At 46.7% G+C, this 26781-nt stretch overlaps 1 protein-coding gene across 2 annotated transcripts; it reads right to left on the reverse strand.

Moving 5' to 3' along the window:
• Nucleotides 1-18080: 18080 nt before the first annotated feature.
• On the reverse strand, nucleotides 18081-23781 carry LOC136546743 (probable protein S-acyltransferase 12). Of its 2 annotated transcripts, none has more exons than XM_066538718.1 (7): nucleotides 23419-23781; nucleotides 20645-20837; nucleotides 20060-20151; nucleotides 19215-19341; nucleotides 19045-19130; nucleotides 18485-18550; nucleotides 18081-18406 (listed from the first exon to the last, which is right to left on the reverse strand). In XM_066538718.1, exons 1-7 carry the CDS (start codon nucleotides 23617-23619, stop codon nucleotides 18290-18292), a joined length of 882 nt encoding a protein of 293 aa, XP_066394815.1. In that variant the 5' UTR covers nucleotides 23620-23781; the 3' UTR covers nucleotides 18081-18289. The 2 variants fall into 2 exon arrangements, with proteins under 2 accessions (XP_066394815.1, XP_066394816.1); XM_066538719.1 differs by having other exon boundaries at nucleotides 20645-20857; nucleotides 23419-23642.
• Between the last annotated feature and the right edge of the window lie 3000 nt (nucleotides 23782-26781).

Below are 26781 nucleotides of genomic sequence, written 5' to 3' on the forward strand. Positions count from 1 at the left end.
AGACTTGAAAATACCAACACTTGTTCACATATTACATATAAGTTGTTCTCAAAATTATTCGACTAACTACTCCCACAAAGGGAGAACCATCTCTTTCAGATTATCCACCAGGTTTTTCGCAAGGGGAGCAACCATCTTCTCAATTGCCTCCAGCTCATCATCCTCATAGGTAGACGGGAAACCTTTGCTCATCACCTTCAGGTTGATCTCCTTCTCGTAATGAGCATGGGCGACGGTGAAGGCCTAGGTGATCCCAGCATGAAAAGCACTCTCCTCAAGCTAGCCCACCCGAGCCGTGATACCTGTGGCATGAGCCACGAGCAGGCTGGTCTCCACCGGCTCCACCACCTTCAGGGCATCAAGGACCACCCTGACCACAGCTTGCAGAAGATCGTGCTTGTTGCTCTCAGTCTGAAGGGTCCTTCGTACATGGGCAAGCTCCTTTTCCAGCTTGACAGAGAAATTTTTGGCGCTCAACCTTCGGCTCACTGCGTCACCGAGATCCGCCCAGAGAGAATGGACCACCTCAACGTCCTCATCCACCTTCTACTGGAGGGCCATGGCCCTACTCTTGGCCTTCTGCCTGAGGTCCCGCTCCATCTCCAGCTCCTTCAGGACCTCACCGGCCTTCTCATTAGCCGCGACATTCCTCTGCAGCAGCTCGTCACGCTCCTTTCGGAGCCTGGCGATCTCCTCCCCATCCAGCTTTGACCTCGCCGACAAATCCTCAAACATCCCATGGGCCTCCTTCGTGTCCTAACATGCCTGGGCCTCCCGCTCCTGGGTAGCAGCAAGCTGTGCGGCCATATCTGCTCGCAGCCGGGCCTCCTCAGAAAGCCGATCCCACTTTGCCTTCTACTCGCGGAGGAATCAGGATTTATTCTGACTATGAGCAACAAGAATCTGAAGAGGAAGAATACTAGTATTAGAAATACGAAAATACAAGAACATGTGAAGAAAGAAGAAAACCCAGCAAATACCTAGGTAGTAGGAACAACGATTTCCCGTAGGGCTCCTCTAGCCTGGTCCAGGGCATCTAGCATGGTCGAGATTCCGATGTCAAGACCCTCCCGCTCCATGCTCTCGGCATGATCATCGAGCGAGAAAAGAGCCGATGTTGGATCCTGGGCGGCCATCCACTGGAGCGGTGGCTCCCCCCACGTGGGGGAGCGGCTTCCTCCCAACAAAGGGGCCGGGGGTGGCTCCCTCTTGACCCTATGCGGCACCACCACCATGCTCGAGGACCCTCCGATCGGACCCTCCTTCATCTGGGCCGCTTCAAGCGTCACGGGTGGATCCACCTGGGCCCCGGTGGCGCGGATTGCACTGTGCCCTCAAGCACCACCGTAGCGGTGTCCCGCTGAACCTAGCTCAGCACGGTCGTAACCACCTCCGTCGGCATCACCCAACCCTCGGTCGGCTATGCCACGCCCCCATGAAAGGTGCCGCCCGCCGGCAACCACCGAGGGCGCGGGCACCACCACAGGCGCCGTCGGATCGGCCAACGTGGCCCCAACATCGGCATCACTCCTGCCTAAAATAGGGGTGACGTTGGGCTGCACCATCCATCCTGCCTGTATGGCGAGGCTCTTTTTGGGCGCCAGCCCCAGGGGGTGACCCGTCCACAAGAACCTACACAAAGGCAATAGCCATTAGGTCAAAATAGAAATGGAAAAAAGATGAAAACAGGGGAATCAACAGCTTACGCTGACGCCCTTGGCTGGCGGAAGCATTTTGGGGATGGATCCCTAGATCCCTGCCCCGACTCATCTGGGCAGGACCGTTTCGAGTTTGCCCCCTACTCTAAGGCAGGGGGGCTCATCTCACTCACCTCAAGGGGCACGGCACCAGAGCCGCTCCCCTCCATCGTCTCATGGGGCGCGGCACCAGGGCCACTCCCCTCCACCATCACCTTAGGGTCGGTGGTGGCAGGCCCACCTTCCCCCATCCACCAATCCTTGGCTGGCACACCGTGCGAAGCGGCGGACTCTCCGGCCTCCACCGACCGCACCGACTCACTTCCCTCCGCATGGAACGGGAAGGGTGCCTGCATGGATGGGTGGGCACTTGTCAGCGTGTCCTCGTCCTCCAGGATGCCCCAATCCACGTCGACAACTACCTCATCATCATCATCATCATCATCATCGTTGTTGTCACCACTACTCACATCCTCTCCCCGATCCTATGCCTCCTGCTTCAGTCATTTTGCCTTCTTCATCTGCCCCCTTGCTTTCTTATCCCGCTCATCCGCGTGTCAATTCACTGCCACCATAGCCTTGTCCTTTGGTAGCAGAACTAGACTATCTTTGAAGACTAGCCCCCCCCCCCCCCGACTGGTCCCAACGTCGCAAAAGCAAGTATAAAAAAAATATGGAGATTCAGGAAAAAGAAAGAGCACGGGAGAAGAGGGCTTACAAATTCAAAGAACCCAGGTTCCGGCCGCATTGGGGGATGTTTGGGCACTAGATACACAATGTCGAGGACGCTGCCTTTGGAATCCTTCGTTGGCTTCGTCGCATCCTTACTACGCTGCGCCACTTCTAAAAAAGGGAGCGCCTCGTCAATAAGCACCATCCCCTCGAACGACATCTCGGGCATCATCCGATGCAGGGGAAGCACGCGCACCATCAGCGGCGCCACCCTCCTTGCATGATAGGCACCGATAATCCCCATCCCCTTTATGCCCCAATCCTTCAGGGCTTGGAGGGTGGAAAGAAGATCGGAGAGGTGTTTCTTGTCTTTGGATTGGACGCCCTAGCCCCACGACTCCGGAGCCTCTTCAATAAGGCGCCCAGTGTACCTCGGTAGGGTGGCACTCACATCATCCCTGACATAAAACCACTACGAGTGCCATCCCTTGTTGGATGTTGCCAGACACATGTATGGGTAACCCCTCGACCGGGTATGGCGTAGATGAACGTTGGCACATCCCATCGGCGTGTTCGCATCTTTCTCCCCAATCTTCCTCTTCGACAAACTAATAGTAAAGAAATACCGCCACAGATCAAAATGGGGATCGATCCCTAGGAAACCCTCACACAAGGCAACAAACGCCGCCATATGTTGAACCCTGTTGGGAGTTAGATGCTGCAGCTCCACCTCATAATAATCTAGCAGCCCCCGAAGGAATCTATGCATGGGTACCGCAAATCCCCGCTCATGGAAGATGGCAAAAGAAATGGCATACCCTTCGGGCGACACCGGCTCACCCTCATCGCCAGGTAGCAGCCACTCCTAGACAGCAGACAGCGGGCGGAGAAGGCCACGACGGACAAGGCCCTCCAAACACTATGAGGTGATGCTAGATCTACCCCACAACTCCATTAAAGCAATTGGGGAGAAAGGCAGGCGCAAGCTTGATGACGGCTACAACACAGATGCAAGCCGATCGACGGTGGCGATGCGGGCGCAGGAGGCTGGGATGATTGGCGGTGGATGTTTCAGACGCAAAGGCAAGGGGGCAAAATACGGAACCTTGGGGGTGAACCCCGTGGTTTTATAGGGGCGACAGACATGAGAACAGCAACCGTCTGCCTCAATCTCCGGGCCTGCCACGTGCATCGCCGCGTCACATCGCGGGACACATGCCCACAGTCCCTATCCTTTCCCACCAAAAATCACAGTGGACGGTTCGCCTTCCCCAGGCGAATCCGAACACTTCCCACCTATGGAAGGCAGGTCATAAAGATTTTTCTCTATTTGGCCCACCTAGGACCCAGAAGCTCGGTGGCCGGCCCAACTGAGGATGGGTCCGCGAATGATCTAAAATCAAGGGCGCAAGTATTACTGGGATCTCGGTCCATGGACAAGCCCAAATTAGGTCAGCCCTGAATGAGATCCCCACAAACGGGATACCACGACCCCCTCAAAAAAATATCTGGTTGACAAAAAACTAAGTCCTTCAGCCTTACCCACGAAGGGTCTGTTACAACCCCCTGGGCGACCCTGCTCGAATCACCCCGGGGGCTTGGGGGCTACACCCATTGGGTGCGCTCGCGCGCACCCTCTGGCAAAATAACTTCGATGAAATCAAAAACACCCTCCAGGCGGTTCTATCCGAATCACCTAGAGGCTCGGGGGCTACTATCGGGGACCTAATACCGAGGTACCCCAGAAGGTGGAACCAATAACCACCAAGCGTTAAAAACTTCTAGATAGATAAGGACGCCATAACGTCTATTGCTCGAATGATAGGAGTTTGGTTCTGCCTCGCTCGACGCCTTTGGGGCGAGCTCGGTCTCATCCGAGGGCTAAGGGACAGACTCCACCTCGCCCGACGCCTTTGAGATAGCTCTGCCTCGCTCTAGGGCTGAGGGCTAGTCTCTGCCTCGCCTAACGCCTTTAGGGTAGGCTCGATTTCGCCCGAGGGCTGAGGGATAGACTCTGCCTCGCTCGACCCTGGAGGGGCGGGCTTGGTCTCGACCAAGAGATAAGGACTGGCCTTCGCTTCACCCAATGGCCAGGAATGAGCCTCGCCCTACTCGGTATCTAAAGACTGATTTTATCTTACCTGACAACTTCTCCCCGTTCCCTCATGGTGATGGGTACAGGGCAAGACAAGACATTCGGGTCAACCATGGCTCCAAGGACCATACCCTGCGCCCTGGCAGGAAAAGTACTGCCAGGGAACGATGGGACAGGTGCTTTAGACCCTTCCGGGCGTCGCAGAGCCTGAAAGGTATTTCAGGTGCGTGCCCCTCGCCCTATAGAGTTGTAGGCGCTGCCTTCAGCTCTGGGACATGGAACCCGATGAAGATATATGACAACCGCTATGCTCCAGAAAAGGATTTGCTATCTCCACAAACAACGGATATTCCATCACCATGCTATGGACCCAAGGGAGCTGTGCCCGCTTCCTGATCCCTCAGGTCCACCAAGTCAGAAGACCTTGGCCACGGCGCTACTCTGGACCCCGACCCCTCGTCCCTCCAACAAAGACTCATAGGAACTAGAAGGCGTGCGGAGCAAGGCTGAGGGAGACTCATAAGTCAAAACCACTGTACTACAGTCCATACCCTGCGCAGGGTAGCATTCTGTAACCAACTTGACATTCTACAGAGGCATCGACAGTATTGTAGGCGCTTATCTTCCTTCGCACTCATCAGAATGAAGAACCAGGCTGGGTAGACGTGAGCCACAAGACTAGGTAGAATACGCATCCTAAAGCCCTCACCCTTGTAAAGCCAGCCCCTTCATCTATAAAAGGGGAGGCGCTTCCTCCACCAAAGGGACCGATCTTTGACGGAACAACACAAGACACTCACACACACAGTCAAGCTACTACCAAGCTCTTGGCCTCCTTTCAACCCTTCCATCAGAGACTTGGGACCAGTCCCTCTCTTGATCGTTTGTACCCCCTATCATGAACCATTTTTGGTGCTAATAACACGAGCAGCAACAAACTGGACGTTGGGACATTCGGCCCAAACTAGTATAAATCTTGTGTCCTTTAGCGCACCATCTGAGCCTAACACGCATTACTATAAATTTACTTGTCGGTGCTTGTACGAAACACCGACAAGCCTATTAAAAATTTCTACAACAACACTTAACAAACCAGTTAGACAATTATGTGGTGAAGCAAATGTTGCGCTAGCCTACTAAAAATGCAAGCCACCTACCATAATTCTAGTTTCTATAGTTTCTAACCACACAATGGCCATGTCACTACACTAAGGTAGTGTGCTCTCAAAGGCTAACTAAAGAGCCACACTAACCAAACTAACAAGCTCTCACAACTAGCTACACTAAAGAGCTGGATAACTAGTTTACGGTAACGTAAAGAGAGTGAGCAAGATGGTTATACCGCCAAGTCGAGGAGTGAACCAATCAATCACAAGAATGAATACCAATGAAGATCAATCACCTCAGAATCAAATGATGACACAATGATTTTTTACCGAGGTTCACTTGCTCACTGACAAGCTAGTTCAAGTTGTGGTGATTCACTCACTTGGAGGTTCATGCAGTAATTGGCATCACATGCTAAACCCTCAATAGGGTGCCACACGACCAACACAAGATGAGGATCACACAAGCCACGAGCAATTTACTAGAGTACCTTTTGGCTCTCCACCGAGGAAAGGTCAAGAACCCATCACAATCACCATGATAAGAGCTGAAGACAATCACCAACCTTCGCTCGACGATCCTCGCTGCTCCAAGCCATCTAGGTGTTGGCAACCACCAAGAGTAACAAGCAAATCCCGCAACAAAACACGAACACCAAGTGCCTCTGGATACAAACACTCAAGCAATACACATGGATTCACTCCCATCTCACAAAGATGATGAATCTATGATGGAGATGAGTGGGAGGGCATTGGCTAAGCCCACAAGGTTGCTATGTCAATGCAAATGGCCAAGAGAGTGAGCTAAAGCTGGCCAAACAGTATTTATAGACACCCCTAATTAATAGAGATGTTAGCTCAATTATTGGGCTGACTATGCATCGACCGGACGCGTAGGTCATGTGCATCGATGCACCAGTCGTGTATACCAGACGCGCCCAGTCGCTATCTGACTGTCACATGTCCAATTTCAAAATGAAGTAGCCATTGCTGCCAAATTCAATCTTTGACTGGACGCGCTTGTTAGAAATGACTGGAGGCTGAGCTGCAGCGTCCGATCGAGTCTAGAGAGTACCCAGGGCCGACCAGACGTGTCCGGTCACTCCAAACCAGACGCAGGAGACGTAGCGTCCGGTTGAGTCCACAGAGCTCCTAGAGCCACTCTAGGCTAACTGAACATGTCCGGTCACTCCAGACCGGACGCTCCCAGTGTCCGATCAACTGTTAGGCTGAACACCGACACTGCTGGTTCACATCGGACACGTCCATTATGGCGACTGGACATGTCTGGTCCCTCTGTGACCAGCACGACTAACTCTTTTTCAACTCTATCTTCTTCACCCTTGCTCAAATGTGCCAACCACCAAGTGTATCACCTTGTGCACATGTGTTAGCATATTTTCACAAATATTTTCAAGGGTGTTAGCACTCCACTAGATCCTCAATGCATATGCAATGAGTTAGAGCATCTAGTGGCACTTTGATAACCACATTTCGATACAAGTTGCACTCCTCTTAATAGTATGACTATCGAACCTAAATGTGATCACACTCGCTAAGTGTCTTGATCACCAAAAAAAAATGGCTCCTACCACTTATACCTTTGCCTTGAGCCTTTTGTTTTTCTTTCTTTTTTTCCAAGTCTAAGCACTTGATCATCACCATGGAATTGCCATCATCATGTCATGATCTTCATTTGCTTTACCACTTGGAGTAGTGCTACCTATCTTATAATCACTTTGATAAACTAGGTTAGTACTTAGGGTTTCATCAATTCACTAAAACCAAACTAGAGCTTTCACCTGTTCCTACCTAGACTTCCTAAAGACATACCCACCCATGTTCACGCCAACTATTGAGCCTCTAGATGCAGAGCGTTAGCTTCATATTCTGGAGCAGAAGTTTTAGCTGCTCACTGTGACTGAAGAGGAAAAGGTGTGCTTTGCCACATAGCAGCTTCTGGGGTCTACCAGTGCGCGGTGGGATACTTTTAATGCCATGCAGCCGGTGGACCACCGTGTGACTTGGCAGGAGTTTACCACTGCTTTCCATGAGTACTATATCCCCACTGGTTTGCTAAACAGGAAGTTGACTGAGTTCCTAGATCTAAAATAAGGGAGTATGACTGTGATGGATTATGTGAATAAGTTCAACTATCTTGCACAGTATGCTAGGACCCATGTAGACACTAATGAGAAGAAGATGGACCATTTCTACTATGGCCTCTCTTGCATCTTGCAAAAGAAGTTGTATGCTAGGGGATATTAGACTTTTGGTGCTTTGATGAATGTAGCCATTGCTATGGAGGGACTTTAGCATGATTCTCAGGCAGAGTGGAAGCATAAGCGGGTGATCACTGGATCTTCTAGTCACCCATAGGCTTAGAAGGTGCAAGTTGTTTGGAGGATGTCCTATCACTCTCTGGGTGGACAGCCGTCCCATCAGACTCAGCAGACTCACCAGGCACCTCCCACTTAGTACCGTGCACCTACTCAACAGGTGCAGCAGCCTAAGGGATAGCAGGTTCTGCCTCATCAGGGATAGGGGAACAAGCCGGGTGCTTGTTTTAAGTGTGTCAAGGAGGGCCACTATGCTTGGGAGTGTCCATAGAACTAGCCTACACAGTCTTCCCAGCCTTTAGCCAACTCCTGTCTGGTCAAGAGGATGATTATCAAGAAGAAGGTGTCCGTAAGCCACTCAGAACAAGTCAACTTCACTGAGGCTGAGTAGATTTTGTAGAATGAATCTATGATGGCTAGTATGTTTACCATTGATTCTCACCCAGCATATGTGTTGTTTGATTCTGGTGCATCATATTCATTCATGAGCATGGGGTTTGCATAGAGGCATAATATATCTTTTATGGCTATTCCTATTGCCTATAGAATCAGTACTCTAGGTGCATAGTTGTGCGTTAATACTTGGATGGACATAGTCAGATTAGTGTTAGCCACTCACACTTACCGCCTCTAGTTCATGGTGCTGCCTGGGCAAGGCATAGATGTAATTCTGGGCATGAACTGGTTGTGAGTTTATGAGGTAGTCTTGAACCTTAAGCAGAGAGTTGTTGAGTTATGGCTTCCTTCTTCCGAGGATAGGATGTCTCTCCTTATGCCCTTAGATCCAGCCTTACCAATTGTTGCTCATGTTGAAGCTTCTCTTGATCTTGCTTCTATTCCTCTGGTCTGTGAGTTTCCGGATGTCTTTCCTGAAGATCTACCTAGGTTGCCATCGGATAGGGACATGGAGTTTACTATTGAGTTAGAACCTAACACTGCTCCTATTTCATGGTGTCCCTAATGCATGGCTCCTAAAGAACTAGCAGAAATGAAGAAACAGTTAGAAAAATTATTAGAGAAGGGATTCATCCGTCCTAGTTCTTTACCATGGGGTAGTCTAGCTATTTTGTGAAGAAGAAGGATGGCACTCTTCGGATATGTGTGGATTATCTCCCTCTCAATGTGGTAACCATTAAGAACAAGTATCATTTACCTTGTATTGATACTTTGTTCAATTAGTTGGCTAGTGCAAAGGTGTTCTCAAAGATTGATCTTTATTCTAAGTATCATCAAATTAAGATACAACCATAAGATATACCAAAGACAACTTTCTCTACTAGGTATGGATTGTATGAATACCTAGTCATGTCCTTTGGTCTCACCAATGCTCCTGCATTCTTTATGTATCTCATGAATTCAGTCTTCATGCTAGAGTTGGATAAGTTTGTAGTGGTGTTCGTTGATGACATTTTGATATACTCCAAGAACAATGAAGAGCATGCACAACATCTTCGGATAGTACTGACTCGATTAAGGGAACATAAGTTGTATGCCAAATTCAACAAATGTGAGTCTTAGTTAGATCGAGTGCAGTTTTTGGGACATGTTCTGACACCTGAGGGTATATCTATGGACCCAAGCAAGGTACAAGATGTGTTAAATTGGAAGTCTCCAAAGTTAGTGCATCAGATCCATCAGTTCCTTAGTCTTGCTGGTTATTATCGGCGCTTCATTCCTGACTTCTCTAAAATAGCCCAACCAATGATCAAGTTGCTCCAGAAAGATGTCAAGTTTGTATGGAGTCCAGCTTGTGAAGAAGTTTTCTAAGCTCTAAAGCATTTTCTTACCACTGCTCCTGTTCTCGCCCAACCAGATATTGATAGGTTATTGGATGTGTATTGTGATGCCTCAAGGACTAGATTGGGATGCATGCTTATGTAGGATGGATGTGTGATAGCTTATGCTTCACACCAGCTAAAAAAGCACGAGGTGAATTATCCCACCCATGATTTAGAGTTGGCTACTGTGGTGCATGCTCTAAAAATTTGGAGGCATTATTTGTTGGAAAATAAAGTGCATATTTATACAGATCATAAGAGCCTCAAATATATTTTCACTCAGTCCAAGCTGAACATGAGGCAACGAAGATGGCTAGAGCTAATCAAGGATTATAATTTGGAGGTTCATTACCATCCTGGAAAAAGCTAATGTGGTAGCTGATGCTTTGAGCCAGAAGTCATATCAAGTTGAAGAAGCACCTTTGTCTCTCAACCATGCTGAGGTGCTAGCTCACATTGCTCTAGTCTCAGATCTACTTGAGCAAATTATTATCGAGCAAAGACAAGATACTTTAGGAATTCCTCACATTAAGAAGTTAATTGCCGAAGAGCATGGTCCGCATTTTAGTATTGATGATCAAGGTGTAGTGAGGTTCAAGAATAGATTGGTTGTTCTGTCAAGTGAGGAGCTTAGGAGAAAGATTTTGGATGAAGCTCACAATTCTAAGTTATCCATTCATCAGGGAAGTAACAAGATGTATCATGATTTGTGTCACTTGTATTGGTGGCCAAATATGAAATAGGACATTACCAAATACATCTCAGAATGTGACATTTGTGGAAGGGTTAAGGTGGACCATATGCGTACGCCTAGATTTCTATAGCCCTTGCCTATTCCTATTTGGAAATGGGAAGAAATTTCTATGGATTTTATTGTGGGTTTACCCCGCATGTCCAAGGGCTACGACTCTATTTAAGTCATTGTGGATGTCTTACCAAGTCCGCTCATTTTCTTCCGGTGGATACAAGATATTCAGCCAAGAAGTATGCCAAGTTGTATTTTGATCGGGTTGTGACTCTACATGGAGTTCCTCTTACCATTGTTTCCAATAGAGGGTCAGTCTTTGTCTCTCGTTTCTGGGAGCAACTTCAGAAATGTCTTAGTACTAGCCTCCTCAGAAGTTCAGCTTATCATCTGCAAACTGACAGTTAAACAAAAAGAGTCAATCAGGTAAAAAAGAGTTAATAAGGTACTTGAGGATATGTTGAGGGCTTGTGTCAGCTCTTTTCTAGAGAGGTGGGATGAATGCTTGACTCTAGCTGAGTTTTCTTATAATAATAGCTATCAAGAAAGCATTCATATGGCACCTTTTGAGGCCTTGTATGGCAAGAAATGTAGAACACCTTTTAACTAGGTTGAAGTGGGTGATCATGGTTATTTTGGACCTGATTTTATCAAACAAGCTCAAGAGCAAGTTAGTGTTATTCAGTCATTTGAAGGCAGCTCAGAATTGTCAGAAAGCTTATACGGACAAGCGAAGAAGGCCCTTGCAATTTGAAGTTGGTGATCATGTGTATCTCAAAGTGTCTCCCATGAGAGGGGTGCATCGCTTTGGTGTCTGGGGAAAGCTAGCCCCTCGCTATGTTGGACCTTACAAGATTTTGGCCCGATGTGGTTCTATTGCCTACCATATCTAGCTCCTGGATATTTTGTCAGCAGTATATAATGTCTTCTATGTTTTCTAGTTAAAGAAATGTTTGTAGGTTCCTGATGAAGTTGTGGAAATTGAAGGACTTCCCCTCTAGCCTGACTTGTCTTATATTGAGCATCCTATTAAGATCTTAGATGAAAAAGAAAGAGTGACTAGAAACAATGTGGTGAAGTTTTATAAAGTTCAGTGGCAAAATCACTTGAAGGACGAAGCAACATGAGAGCAAGAAAGATATATCTTGAAGCATTATCCCTACCTTCTTTCTAGTTCACTAAGGTAATTGTTTAAATTGGAATTTATTCTTATCTCTTTTCCTACACTAGGTACTCACGAAATCTTAGGACAAGATTTTGTTTAAGGGGGGAGAGTTGTAACACCATCGGTATTACACCCCAAATCAATTATTAAAACATGTCATGAGCATCATGTTTATGTGTTAATGCATGTGATAAAGTATGTAGATCAATTTATTGTAACTAAAAATGACTTAAAAATGTTAAACGAAAGTTGCTCCACGATTCGTACAGTTAGCAAGTAGGGGTGTAAACTAATTTTTATTGTACAAAAATGCTATAGAACATGTATGTGACACTTAAATGAACTTTGAAATGTGAACTTTGTAGATGACAGTGAAATACTTGCTGTCAAAAAATAATATTACTAGCTAATATTTCCACTAGCTTAGAAATCATAAGTTGAAATCAAATTCAGCTCAAAACTTAGAAAATTTCAAAGTCTGTCGACAGCTAGACATTGCTATGTTTAGTAAATTATTTTGAGAGATTGGGTTAAGGGGTCATGTAGTGTTATAGCTTGATTTGGTAGTCTCATATGCCATCTTGAGCATGTTGAAGATGGTTTAGGTCCAGAAGCAACCGTTTAGTTTTTATGGGCGCTTCACAATTCATGCACGTCACAACCTCGGGGTGGTTGGCGCCGTGCGCGCGGTCACCGCGAGGCCACTCCACGCCGTGCACATGGCCGTGTTCGCACGGTCAGCCATGTTGCCATGCTAGGTCAGTCAGGCCACCTGGGCTTGGCCGAGGCCAGCCATAGCGAGCCACTGGCCCCGCACCCTACTGTCGTGCCTCGCGTTGCCGCCATTGGGGCCGCCACGGCCACGCTGCGCTGTCGTCGTGTCCGCCCACTGCTGCCTTGTCGTACTACAGACCCACCTCGCACCACGATGCTATCACTACCATCGCATCATCATCGCATTTGCGCCTATCTATTGTACCCCAACGCTGCTGCCGGCCCAGTTCAAGGCCGCAACTACCGTGCGCATGTGGCCGAGCCACCGTCGCCTTTTCATTTAAGGCGCTGCGCCGCGTGGGCCACGCCGATCAGACATGCGCATGCCTTGTCCATAGCGCCTTCGCATGGGTGTCCTGATCACGCCGCTCGCATCCCATTAAGGCGACGATGAGCCGAGCCCACCTACCACGCCCTGTCTGTCTCTCTCTCTCTGCAGCCGCCGTTGAGCCGCGCCATTAAATTCACCAGGGAGAGATTACCTCAAGTCAATTTGTCATGTTGTTGGCTCCATCACATAGCTACCTAGCTACCCATCCCCACCCTGCCTTGAATGGTGCCTGGTCGAGCTCCAATTTTGGAGTTTCCTTGCCGCCATGCTGATAAGGCCGCGTCCGGCTGTAGGTGTGAGCAGCTCTCCCATCGGCCCTCTCGAGCCAATTCACCTGCACCACTAGCATCACCTTGATTCCCTCTCCACCTTGCGCTTCTTAGTCGAACCGCTACCACCTCTCCTTCATCACTGACGCGACTGTGTCATCGCGGTGCGTCGTCGCACGGCTCAACCGCACGTGGCCAGCCTTCCTCCATCATCCTCTGCCCCAACTGTCACCTCGGCCTAGTCCATGGTAGCCTTCTGATGCTCATGCGCTAACCGATTAGGTTTGTAGCTACCCTAGCTCACCAGAACAGTGGCGCCGAGGTCACGGATGGTCGCGCGCCACTACAGCCTTCCCTAGCGAGTTCCATCACCCCTCACCGCTGCTTAGTGTAGCCACTCGGGTAAGAGATGGTGATCGACCCGTTAGGTGGGCCCACATAGGACCTAGGTGGCCGACGTAAGCACTTAGTGCCGCCGCTCGCCGCGCTGCCATGCGCTGGGTTGCCGAGGGTGCGCGCGTGCAAATTAGGGAAAGGCCAGGGGGTTAAGTCAGAAGTTATGAGAGAAGGGGAAATAGTGTTAGTACTTAGTTGTAATTCGGGAGAAGTATGTGGTCTATTTTGCAAAAATGTCAGCGCGCACGGGGTTTCCCCGTCACGGGCCATCTCCGCGTGGGCTCGCGCACGCGATGCATCGCGTGGGCCGCCTGTGTGGGCCACGTGGGAGAATTCATTTATCTTTTTTCATAAGGAGTTAGAAATAGTTTTTAATATAATTTTTGAGCTGATCTTTGATAAATCATATAAAATCGTGTAGGTGTCAAAAAATTGTGAAATAAATTTTGTTAGGTTTCTAAAATTGTGCTCTATCTGTTAGTGTATTTAGTTCATATATGTACATGTTGATACCAGGAGCTATTAAATCATTTGAGAGTGCTCAATATTATTAAGTTAATTATTGTAAGAATTTTTACGGTAAATTGGTGATAGCTGTAGCCCTAAAACTTTTATAGCAGTATCATGGTATTATTATGTACTCACTGTAATTTTTGTAGCTTTAGAATAGAGTAAACATAAGGGTAGTTAAATGCTCTTTGTTTTAAAAATACATTAAATCATTAGTAGAAATAAATATATGTATCCTTCATTTGTAATGCTAGGTGTTTGTTAGTTGAACCCAACACTTTGCTTGGTAAATATGATAGTTAGCTTAGTGCCCTAGTCATTAGAGCAAGCTTAGTAGCTTAGTATGCGTATTCTTATTTTAAGAGTTGTTGTTGTATAAATGCTAAGTGTTGCATCATCATCGTATGCATGTAGAGAACGAGTTGGTGGAGTTCGTGACCGCTGAAGAGCAGGAGTACATGGAGATGATCGACGAGTATGAGGAGGAGGTTCTCATATAGGAGGAAGCCTCACAGCCACCGACGACTAACATAGCTGATAATTCGCCTGCCCAAGGCAAGCCCCGGTGCATAACCCTTATTTTGAATAATCACTATATATATATATATATATATATATATATGTGTGTGTGTGTGTGTGTGTGTGTGTGTGTGTGTGTGTGTGTGTGTGTGTGTGATGTGCACATACTTGCTTATGGGAGCGGGAAGGCTCGTTGCTCTCTTGTCGTGGGTTCTAGCTCTTTATGGACCGACTGATTGGAGGCGGGGATGGTGGAGGTCTAAGCACTACACTAAGTCTAGGATTTAAGAGTGGGGGCTTGGAGTCTAAGTTTGGATGGAGCCGAGACCCCTTGATAGGAGAGTGGTGGGTTGGTCTTGCTTGTGCCTGAGGTACAAGCGAGGCATATGTTTCGAGGTACCCAGCTGGGATACATTGGTCCGAGAATCGTTGTGTGATATAGTACGACTTGGATATGGTCTAGCACCGTAGTAAGAACTGGAAGATGAAAGGGGATGAATGGATCTGATTTGCTCAACTCTTGTTTGAAAGTAGAACATGTGCTTACATAGAATGGTTAGCTAATGAACTAATCATGATAGCTAATAAAACACATACATAAGGATTCACTACTAGTAATGCTTTTTGCAAAAAGGAAACTCAGCAAACCATAAAGCTTATCATATCCTTTGGAGTTGGGAAATTATTCCCACTAGTCGGGTAAGTCTTGCGAGCACATTATGTACTCAGTGTTTATTTACCCCTGTTGTAGGTGCAGCTTGAGGAGTGGCTATTGTATGGAGGATTCTTCTGGTGGGCACAGATGGATCCTTGTATCTTATCGTTAGATGTTTATTTCAATTTCACTGTTTAAATTCCACACTCTTAACTTGGTATTGTAATAATGTATTTTTGAGAACCCTTATTGTATGAAATAGACTAAGTATTGTAAACTCGTTCTCATTATTGGATTCTGGATGAAAATATCGATTGTTCGAGTTCTCCCTTAGGGTGTGCTCGACGGAACTGTCCGAGATAGCTTAGTTTCGGGGTGCCTAGTGTCTAGTGGAAGACAAGCGCCTCCAAAGGTGTGTTATCTCTGGCGGTTCTGCCATAGTTCACACCAAATTGGCTAGAAACAATGAAAGGTTGCAGATAATGAAATTGTCAATATCCGCTCCACCGGCTTGGCAAGCAAGACGATAATCCTCGAGCCATAGTCTAGGGTTTGTTTCCCCAAAGTATTTCAAGATGTTAGTCGACGGTCGGTACCATGGTGGGAAGACAATGTTGAGGATGTGTTGGCCAAAGGCCTGAGGTCCCGGCAAGTTGGGGCTTGGGCTTCGGTCCTTGCCACCATCGTAGCATCCGCCACGACGAGGGTGGTAGCCATGGCTAGCCTCCTCCCTCTCATCGTTGTGGCATGCATGCGGGCATCTAAGGTGTTGCGCACATCACAGTGGAGACCGAGACGCTCATGCACTGGGGACGCGGTGCATGGCCTGCCGCCTAGCCACGCCGGTGGACTAACACGTCCCTATCAGGTCACTCTGAGGGCGTGCACTGCCTAGCATCGAGCTTGCGTCGTTGGGACAGTGAGCTCTTGGCCTGCTGCGCCGCTACATGCTCGAGTAGTGTGCGAATCTCATGATGGGCTTGACGATCCTCAGGTGTCGCGGGCTCCGAAGGCCCCCGGAGCATGGTCGTTGTGGCAGCGATGTTCTGGCTTGCCCGGGTGAAGTGTGGGAGGGCTTCATCATCCTTGATGATCCTCCGATTCATGTCACGGGCCATGGCACGCGCATGCCCACCATCTCCATGGCGCTCAATCTCTCGCTCGAGCTTCGCGTGTTCCTGCTCGAGCTGGAGTCATGCTTCTTCGAGCTCTTGGTGTCACGCCCTCAGTTGCTCTACCTGCAGGCGAGGTGGGGCCCCTGCATCCCCCTCGACCTCGTCATCGAGGTCGTCTATTGGGGTAGCCACTCCCTCGTGGCTGTTTTCGATGTATCCCTCGAGGGTACTTGCCATGAAACATTCTCGCGAAGGGTGATGGCTCCCCCTGCTGGAGTCATATTCAAAGGGCGACTCCGATTCTCCCACGAGAAGGTCGTGGAAAGATTCCACGACATATTCGGTCATCCCCACGAACTCATTGTTCGTAGGGGAGGGGGGCGTGCACTGTGCCATAAGGTGGCCAACGGTCTCTATGGTGTTGTGTAGACCGAACGGGAGTGTTGTCAGGGCGCTTCGGATGAGGTATTCCGAGGAGAGCGGCTCACCTCCGGCAAGCTACGTCATGACGTTGGCGAACAAAAAGGTGAGGCAGCGCAGGTCCCCTCGGGATGGTCGGGGTCCTAGGAAGACGCCGAGCTGACGCTCTTGCCTCCTGTAATTGAAGCCGAGGAGCTAGTCACTCCCGGGGGCGCGGGTCGATGGAGTGGAGAGGCTGGACGGCGGCGGAAACCTACGCCAACTCTCCCTCCGTCGTAACGATGAAGTCCAGGTTCCCGAAGCGCACGTGCGTGCCCAGGACCTAGCTGACGCCATGACTAGCCATTCGAGGCCTGATGTGGATGCCGAGACGTGCAAAAAGCCCCTACCTGGCGTGCCAACTGTCGATGTTTTCAGACCACCGATGAGTAAATTTGTATTTGTGCGTCTGGCTTGGATGGTGTGCTCGGAGGACACAAGGGTTTATACTGGTTCGGACGGAACGTCCCTACGTACAGTTCGATGTTGCTCGTGTTACCGGCACTTGGTTTATAGTAGGGGTTATAAATAGGCGAGAGAGAGAGGATCACAAGTCTCTGGTGGAAGGAGTGAACGGGTGCTGAGAGCTCGCTTGCCGCTCAACTGTGTGCTCGTGTCGTGCTCTTATGTCAAGATCTCTCCTTTCATGGGGCACCCTACTTTCCCTTTTATAGACGAAGAGAAAACACGGGTTACAGAGGAGGAAAAGTAGAAGAACGAGAGAGAAGAAGGCTTCCAGGGTTGCTGGGTCCTTCTCCTTCATGCGGGTCCCGTCGATCCCGTAGATGTCAACAGGGACGGCTCCATGTCGCGGCCCTGTTCGTCATCGGCACCATGCACAGGCGTCATCTGCCGGTCATGGCATTTCACTCCGTCCCGGCGGACGTCGTGGTGAACTGACGCGCCTATCAGCGTCCGTACGAATATTAGATAGAATAACACCGGCACACCCGACACTGTTCTTGATGTGAATCTCCAGATATGACCCGTCATGGCCACGTGTTACATCGAGATGTGTCAGCCTCTTCCCTGGCGTCAGAGTTTTGACCCAAGCCCATACGCTTAGACCTAGAGTGGTTGGCGACGGTATAGATCCCCGATGGACGAGACGAAACCCACGTCCTCAAGGTCAGGCGAGACGGAGCCCACGACCTTAGACAAGACGAAAACCACATCCTTAGGGTCGAACGAGACGGAGCCCGCACCCAAGGGGTCGGGCGAGACAGAGCCCACGACCTCGAGGTCGGGCAAAACAAAACCCACGGCCTCGAGGTCAGACGAGACGGAGTCCACGGCCTTGGACAAGACGGAACCCGCGTCCTTAGGGTCGGACGAGACGTAGCCCACGGCCTCGAGGTCGGGCGAGATCTTTTAATGTCTTGAGCCATCCGGGGAAGTCAGCATGAGCGCTAACTTTCTTGCTTGGGTATCCCTAATATCGATACCCGACAAAAATTGTGTAAAATCTAAATCAACCAAAGAATTAACAGGATTGTGTAAATATCTGTTTGGTCTTTACAGCTGGTACACGAAAGAATTGCATGTGTATTTCTGTACACAAAAGAATTAACAGATCTCCGTATAGAAATCCTATATAGTGTAAATGTGAGACGACCCTATGTCATAGAATACACTGCTGCCACTCTGCTAGGCATCCTATGCAATTAGACAATTGCATCGGAGCGAGTAGGGAACTCAAGGCCTCGAAGCGCAGGGATGTTGTGCAGATCCTCTGTAGAGTACAAGGGAACAAACCAGAGCAACTTTTTGGTACCAAAGACCTGCAGTAACCTGTATTACAGATGGCCGGGACGTAAATGATATAAAGGTCAGGCAGTGAATTATACCATAAAGATTACCTGCTCCAAGTTTCTTTTCCATCCTAGGTCATATTTCCATGAAACTGACTTCTTTCGGTCATAGACCTGGAACAAGATTGATCCAAAGCAATCATATTGTAATGTTTTTGGAATGCCATCAAGGAAACAAGCTACTCCCTCCATTCCAAATTATAAAATATTTTAGCTTTTTTTAGATACATTGGTTTTACTATGTATCTAGCAATAATATATATCTAAGTGTATAGCAAAAGCTATGTATCTAGAAAAGACAAAACGTCTTATAATTTGGAATGGAGGGAGTATTAATCTACTGGGATGTAGTGCTGAAATTATTAAGTGCGAAGCAAGAGAAGAAAACAATCAAAATCAGAATTAAAATGATTGGACAGTGTGTGCGCTATACAATTCCATTTGATGAATACTGCATTTTGAATCTTGTGCATGATGGCCACATTTGATCCAGTTTCCATATTAACAGGTAATTAGGTAGATGAAGTTTGATGTGTCATCAAGACATTTCTTTATTTATGAATTGTGCAAAAAAAAAGAGAGCAAGAGAACTAATGTCACAAAATCACCTCTATAGAAGTCGTATTACGTGTAACAAGAGACGTGTGCATTCCAATGAAACAGAGGAGGCTCAGCGCAAATGCTAAATTTAGAACTGCAACAAAGACCAACTGTTACGTAACTTGCACAACTTTGAGGTAAGTAAGTTTGATGCTTCCAAGCAAAGGAAAAGGTTTACCAAAAGCAAGAAATAGAATAGCAATATCCCCAGGAGAGCTGGAACGCCTACTTTCATCTTGAAAAAACTCAATAAAGTTTGGGAGTAGTACCAAGGTATCCAGCACAGTCTCAATAAATGTATACACCTATATAACATAGGAAAATCAACTTTAAGATAAATAAATAACAAGAAATAAGGTATCTAAACAGGCAAACAGAGAACGTCACTATTGAGAAGTAAAAGGTAAATAAAAATACAATCATGTTTCTTTTGTTCTAAGTACAGGCCTGGCCTCAACTATTAGGGCTCTTTGTTAATGGTTGACAAACTTATCTAGTAGCAGAAAGTAGAGCTTGCACACCTGCATACTAATGACTGGTAATCAATTGTTGGTATGTCAGCATGCCAGCTAGGGAACAGAATTATTGCCAAGTTTTATTACATATTTGCAAGAACAACCAAACCAATAGAATGGTTGAACTTGAAGAGAAGGCCTTGGTTACGGTTTAGCATTTACAGGCTCCTTATTGCAGGAGAATCAAATATTTTTTCAGCATAAAGAGATGAATAAACACAATTCTACATACAGTTTGGCAAGAAAGTAATGCTCCATGTCAAAACCACGTCAGCTATCCACATTTTGAAAGAAATAAAGTCAGATTTATGGAACTGTACAAATATAGCGACAGTTTCTGCAAGAACATACCAAACAATAAATTTCAAAAACAGAACTCTATGTGGCAACATGGTCAGGGAAACAGGAAAATGTAAAAAAAATGAAGAGGGAACAAGCAATGTTTCAGTGATACAAATGTGTAGAATAAGCAAGAACAGGGAAGCCACATTAAATGTTTCAGCTGTACCAGAAAAAGGAGAAAATACTTGTAGTTCCTTGCTCCAACACAATTCACTACCCAAATGCAGTGATGGTCCATTTTAAGCACACATCTGTTACCTGCATAAGAACAAAAGGTTAAAACAAGAACCCAGAGAAATACTAGGTGACATCTAACTTATTCATCCAAACTTTTATGGATGCAATAGAAACAAGATAAGAGGATGGCAGATCCTTAGCCAAGCTAATAAAACCAGAAGAACATCAAAGAGATTCTTGGCTATGCATGTATATCTTGTAGATTTGCTATATGAAGACTGCTTAATGTTCAATGTCATTATAACCACTAGATATTTTGCAGAAATTTGACAGCGTTTGCTTTTTTTCAATCATAGCAAGGAACATCAACAGGAAGATCTGGATCAGGAACCAAAAAAACTGAACAGTGACAAAAAAAAAGTTAACATAAATATGAGATAACTATCACAAATACTACTGTAGCTAACATGTGACTTTGGCAAAGAATCACTAATGAACAATGGTTGTGTTGCAACTTTTCAAACAGTGGTCATTAGTTAAAGGCTAGTTACTATCCACAGGAAAGATGACTTACAAACAGAACAATGATGACAGCGGGGAGGTTTGCCATTTTGACAGCGAGAACAATATCTAGGAGCACTTCCTTGCTCCTCTGAAGAGGAAAATGAAGGATTCCCACTATCTTCAGCATCATGCCTCCAGTTTTCAGGTACAGCACCAGGATCAGTGAAAACAGCCATCAAATAGCACCACAGAATCATTGCAAGCTGCAGAATAAACAAGATCCCTGAAGAAGTTTAAGCAAGACAGAATCAAATATAATCATGATTCGTATTTCTAATTTTAAAGTCCATGTTAAAAACTAAAAAATGTAAAAAAATTCAAAGTACTGTTTATAAAACGAGATATTCTCAGTCTAGCTGGAAGAATCAAAGCTTTTTTCCCCATATGAAATCTAGGAATTGGAACATCCAATTCATGTAAGAAAAAAAAAAGCAATTCTAAAGCACAAGGTGAACTACACAAATAAGGTTACAAAACAATTGACACAGCTTGATTTCTCTGCTAGACTTTTTTTTTTTTGAGAAAGCAGTAATTGAAACCCAACAGTGGTACTGGTATTATATAAATAATATATAAGGAAAACTGTACAAACAGAAAAGAAAAAGGAGTTATACAGTAAGGGTACGGCCAAAGCAGCTAAACCAAAGATGACAACCAAGAAGAAAAAGACAGTTCTAATACATTCTGTACAATTGAAGTTAAACTTCATCATGAAAGCCTGCCTTCCAGCCATGAAAATAAGAACTACCAGATTGTTTGATGACACAACTAGCCAAAAAAAAAGCCTTAAAAGGAAAAACCGTTAGCAAATCTAATTTTAGTACATAATGGTTTTATTAAGAGATCTACTCGACTATTTAAATTTGTAAACTCGGCAATAGAAAGGGTCCTTGATAGTCATAAAGGTACCATGATCTTTATTGAGGATTGCAACACGCCGCGTTTATAAAACTTAAAATATACAATATGAAATTAGAACCTAGACACTCTACAACGTATCAGTCCCAATTATAGAAATGTGCCTTCATCTAATTAAAACCCAATGGAAAACTTAACGTCGTTTTTCTCCTTTAAGGCCTCCAAACCTCAACTTCACTATCAAGCTTCTGCTTCACAGTTTTCACATTTTTTGGTGGTACCTAAATCCTTAAGCGGGTATCTGTATGGGTGGTATTTCATTGGATAAATCCCAAACATTCCAAGGAAATGCCTCCAAGACATTCGCCATCATTTAGTTAGCCTCATATGCCACAGAAACCTAGCACGTATGTAGTTAATGTTTCATTCAGAAATATGATGTTAAAACCTCCAGTCCATGTTCGAGAAAAATGAAACGTGCAGTCGAACATCTCTAGCTATGACCGCTAATTTGAAAAAACAAAGCATCTGGGGACCACTAACTTATGTCAAAAGGGTATAGTTAGATTTGTTGTTAAGAAAAGAGATTTCACGACTATTTACTGACATATTCATATGTAGGGATGCAAGCAGGTGTGGGCCTACCTACCAGCCTGCTTGGCCCGCCTGCACAAAAAAGCCTAGCGGCCACTGCAGGATCCTGCTTATTGTGATGCGGGCTTAAGCAGCCCAACCTGCACTAGCTAGCAGACTGAAACGGGTCACCTGCATCTGCCTGCCTCTGCCTGCAAGACCTGCATCTGCAAGCATCGAACGACCAGAGATGGCTCACGTTCCCTCTCCAATTCTCCATTGTCTATGCTCAGGGTCGCGGGCAGGCGCCTCCAGCCCACTGTCACCTGCCCCCTCTCCCCCACCTCCCCCCGCCGGCAATCTCGATGCCCTCTCGCTGTCACTGGTACCCTCCTCGGACACGAGGATGACGACACACGCGACCGCAGTACCTGCGGCTGTTTGATCCAAGGTATCTGATCTCCTAGCGTTGTTCGATCTGCTCATGGTTGCCGGGTTGTGCCTGAAGTTTCTGAATTTCTTGTGCCAAGAACTGATAACTATGGATTATCGTATAGGTAGGATTTAATCATAACTAGTCATATGAAGGATGCAGGCTGCTGCAGGTGTCTGCATCCTGCTTGTTTGGTTCCTGCACAGCCCAGCAGACTATTGCAGGTAGGAACGCAGGTGCTAGCTGGCCCTGCATCGTCAGCTAATAATCACAGCGGATGGAGCGTTGGCCCGCAGGCTACCTGCAGGCACGCCTGCTTGCATCCATATTCATATGAAAAAGGCGAGGTCAAAGTTGCAGCTTGAGGATAGCAGAGGTTGTAGTTATGTAGTTTAGCCTCCAAGAACACATACCAGTTACCGCATCCAAAAAAAATATGTCACTAATTAGTTTGGTGTCCAGCAACACCTCAATTAGAGCAACCTTTTGTTTCCTCGAGTCAACCGCGATTAATTGTTACCCACTGAACCCAAACGAACTGTGTCCCACAAATGACTGAGTTGCCTCAGAAGTCAAATACATTTTCGCAGTTGCACAACAGTACGGGTCTGAACAGAGAATACCATCAGCAATGCGTACGTGCATCATAATTGTAGTACCCAGTGTACAGACCTAGGATGCACATTTGACAGGCATAGCTTAACTAACCCTAGAATCCATCCAGAGTTCCAGACGAGTAACGGTGATAAATGTGCAATCTGATCGATGATGGGAATCAAATGATAATTAGTTTAAGTCAGAACTTTGGACGGGAAATAAAATCTTTCAGACTCTATAAGCTTATTGCAGATGTCTCACGCTGTAGTACTGAACATAGATCTTAACAGAAAGGGGAGAGGAGCGAGGGCGTCGGCGCTTACGAGTATGTGGAAGGCGGCGATCACGGCGGCAGCAACTGCCGCGGCTGCTCCCTCGGCGAGGAGCATGGGGCCCCATGCGTAGACGACGACGGCGTAGTAGGACAAGGCGACGATGGCGGCGACAAGCGCCACCATGAGGTAGCCCAGCCCGCGCAGCCCCGCGCAGGCGCGGAACGGGTTCACGTGCCGGCAGCAGTCCATCTCCTCCCGCGCGAGGTGGGGCTCGCCTCGGGGAGGAGGCAAAGGCAACGCGGCGGCGGACCGAACGGGGCTGCGTGTCGGTGGCGGCGCGCGCTGGCTGGTTGTTGGCTGTTGGCCTGTTGCTTGCTGGGCTTGTTGCGTCGCTGACTAGTGGCCCAGCGGCGAATGTCAGTTACTTGATGCCAGCTGGGCCTACCATACCAATCTGTTGCACCTAGTACCATTTTCTAGCTAGAGTGTGAGCAGGTCAGCAGGGTATTCCAGGCGCGCGTGTAGCGCAGTGGCAAAGCGCTCTATAACGGGAGTACGACGTACCGGACCTCTACGAGGCTCGTGTGACTTTGGTGATATTTAGAAAGACGTTTGAGATGTATAGGTTATAGTTTTTAGGGATGCACGTGTGTGGTACTATGAGTATATTGTGTAGAGTATAGATACTACAACTTATACTTGAGGAGTTCAAGCTAAAAAAAAAAAAGGTCAGCAGGGTACCTGCTTTTGTTGACTAGGAGCAGTTTTACGAGCTTTGGCTGGCTTATGTACTTATTGGTAAATTTGTTATAAGATATATTTTAATATTAATAATTGCTGAGATACTATTTTTCAAAAACAATATTATTAGAATAATATTTTGAAATAAGTGGAAAAAAGTTAAGGGTGACCATTATGCTACGGACTATTATACTATGAACCTTAATTATTATTTAAAAAACCTTAACTTTTGCATATTAGGCCGGTAGAGCTCAATGAGATATATAGTTTCGTAGTTGATAAGTTTAAAATTTTATATTATGTAGAGAGCCAAAAATACTTTCAAATTCTTAGATTATGAAATTCAAAATCTGAATTTTTCAAACGACCATGGATGTTGACATGGTCCATACAAAAATAGCAGTTATCAGTATGATCTAAAACTTTTTAGTTGATACTTTTTTATCTAAAATTATTTAGGCTCCTAATTATTTGTTTTATTGTTTAGTTTTCAAATTTCAAAAAGAAACTTCAAATGACTTCGAACATTAACACAATCTATACCGAAGTTGTTTGAAAAAATAAAAATTTTGAATTTTTAAAATCTAAAAAAATAAAATAAACATTTAGGACTTTAAATGGCTTTATCAAAGAATATCAACAACAATGATATGGATCATATTGATAATCGTGTTGACATCTGATGTCGTTTCAAAACTCTAAATTTGAATTTTAAAAATTGAGATTTTTTTTAGAAAACAACTTTTGGTGTCGTAAGTAATTTTAAATTAAAAAACTTGTCAACTATAAAGTTGTAGATATCATTGAGCTCTACAATGTTGATATAAATTTCGTCCTCGACTTCATATGTAGACGTTATGAGTTTTTTAGATAACTATTAAGGGTGTAATATAATAGCCAAGGTATAATGGTTAAGACAATATTGAGCAATGTCTATCAATAAATATCCTACAATTAGTTTACCCTATTGTATTCTCCTGGTTGGGGCATTCTCTTCTCTATGGTAGCAAGAATATGGAGGGAAAGAGAATCTTGAGGGACCTGACAACAAGACCGCTTGTGTGTGGCGCGGGGAAGAAGAATCTGGAGGGGGCTGAAGCCATGGTACGGTTGTAGGGAGCTCGGGAGCTCGAGAGTCTTGAGGGAGAAGTCGTTGAAGGGAGTGAAAGCGAGAAGAAGGAAGTGAAATCATATAACACCAGGTTGAGAGCGGCGTCAAAATTGTATGGGCCGGTAGTGATTGGCTACGAACTGGGAGAAGCAACACTATCCGTTCACATGGTGAACCAATGGCAGACAAAAAAGGTCGAACCAAACCAGAGGCGAAGGTAAGTTGTGGTTAGGGGTGCAAATGCACCCACAAAAAATGAAAAAAAAAACAATGAACTTGATTAAAATTCTAAGTACTATATAAGACATGTTTATGCACCCACAACCACAAGGTATGTGAGCCCATTCTAATTTGTTATAGCTTCACCTGAACGAAACATCACCTAAATGCTTTTGTTTGAGCAGAAAACTAAAGAGAACTTTATATGTAGGCAGTGGGCATCACCACCATCTTTTCGTCACTTGGTAGACTGTAAGAAATGAACATGAACCCATCTCAACAAGTAGTTGAATGGAAGGTGCCACAGAGTTCAAGCTTCACCTCGAATTAGGCACTTCTTTTATTCTTAATTATTAATTAAAAAACGTTTGTTTTTCCTAGCTAGGTTGCTCTTGTTTTTTTTTTCCAGTAGCACATGGTGCATCGAATTGTGTCGGGGACCGACCGTACGTAAGAGTTTGGCAATCGGCAGGATACCAAACCTCTGGCACACTGGAGAGAGATATCTGATGAGTTGGGTAGCGTGGCCGGTGGCCGGCCCGAGCACGCGAACATGCCTACCACCGTCCGGCCCTCCTTCGATCGGCCAAGAGATCACGCATTTCCCGTGCACGCCTCGCCGGTTTGGGTTTATGCTAGTTTGTTTCTCTCACGCCTCACGGGGAGGGGGGCAGGCGGCCAGCAGAGCCGGCATGAATCGGCGCGCGGCACGCACGACGCATGCTCGGTCCGTGGATCGCGCGCGCGCCCGGCGCGCCTCCCCTCCCTCGGCCTCGATCGGTCACGCGTCCGCGGCAGCCGGCAGGCGTCTTTGGTTTGGTTTCCTTCCTTCCCCGCGACGTCTGCGCGAAAAAAGCACACCCAGCACGGCACGGAACGTGCCGTGTGTGGACTTGAGTTGGGATGGGATGATGAGTGAGTGGCGCGCGCGGGCGGGCAGGCGGTGGTGGTGCTCCGATCGATCCGCTGGTTTGCGTGTTGGCATCAGGCAGATGCCACGACGCACGCCGTCTATCGCAGGTCGAGACGATTGGTGGAGGGAAGGGAATTAGCACTCGATCGTTACCTTTTACGGGTGGTTATCAATCTGCGCTCAGCGGTACGTGCTGTCCCTGTTGCTTCCCAATCCACACCATGGGGTTGCTGGCTAGCTGCTGCTGGTGGAATGTGGATGGTGATGGGGCGATCCATCGCCGGCGGTCCGCCGTGCCATGCCATGTACTGTAGGCGCAGCTAGGTATGGTTGTTGTTCGTCCGCTTCAGGCTTCAGCTGCTGCCGTCGTCAACAGCGATGGCATATTAATCTGTGCATGTGGGTCAGCGCACAGTTTGGCACACAA

The sequence above is a fragment of the Miscanthus floridulus genome, chromosome 3 (assembly GCF_019320115.1).
Source record: "Miscanthus floridulus cultivar M001 chromosome 3, ASM1932011v1, whole genome shotgun sequence".
Taxonomy (NCBI): Eukaryota; Viridiplantae; Streptophyta; class Magnoliopsida; order Poales; family Poaceae; genus Miscanthus; species Miscanthus floridulus.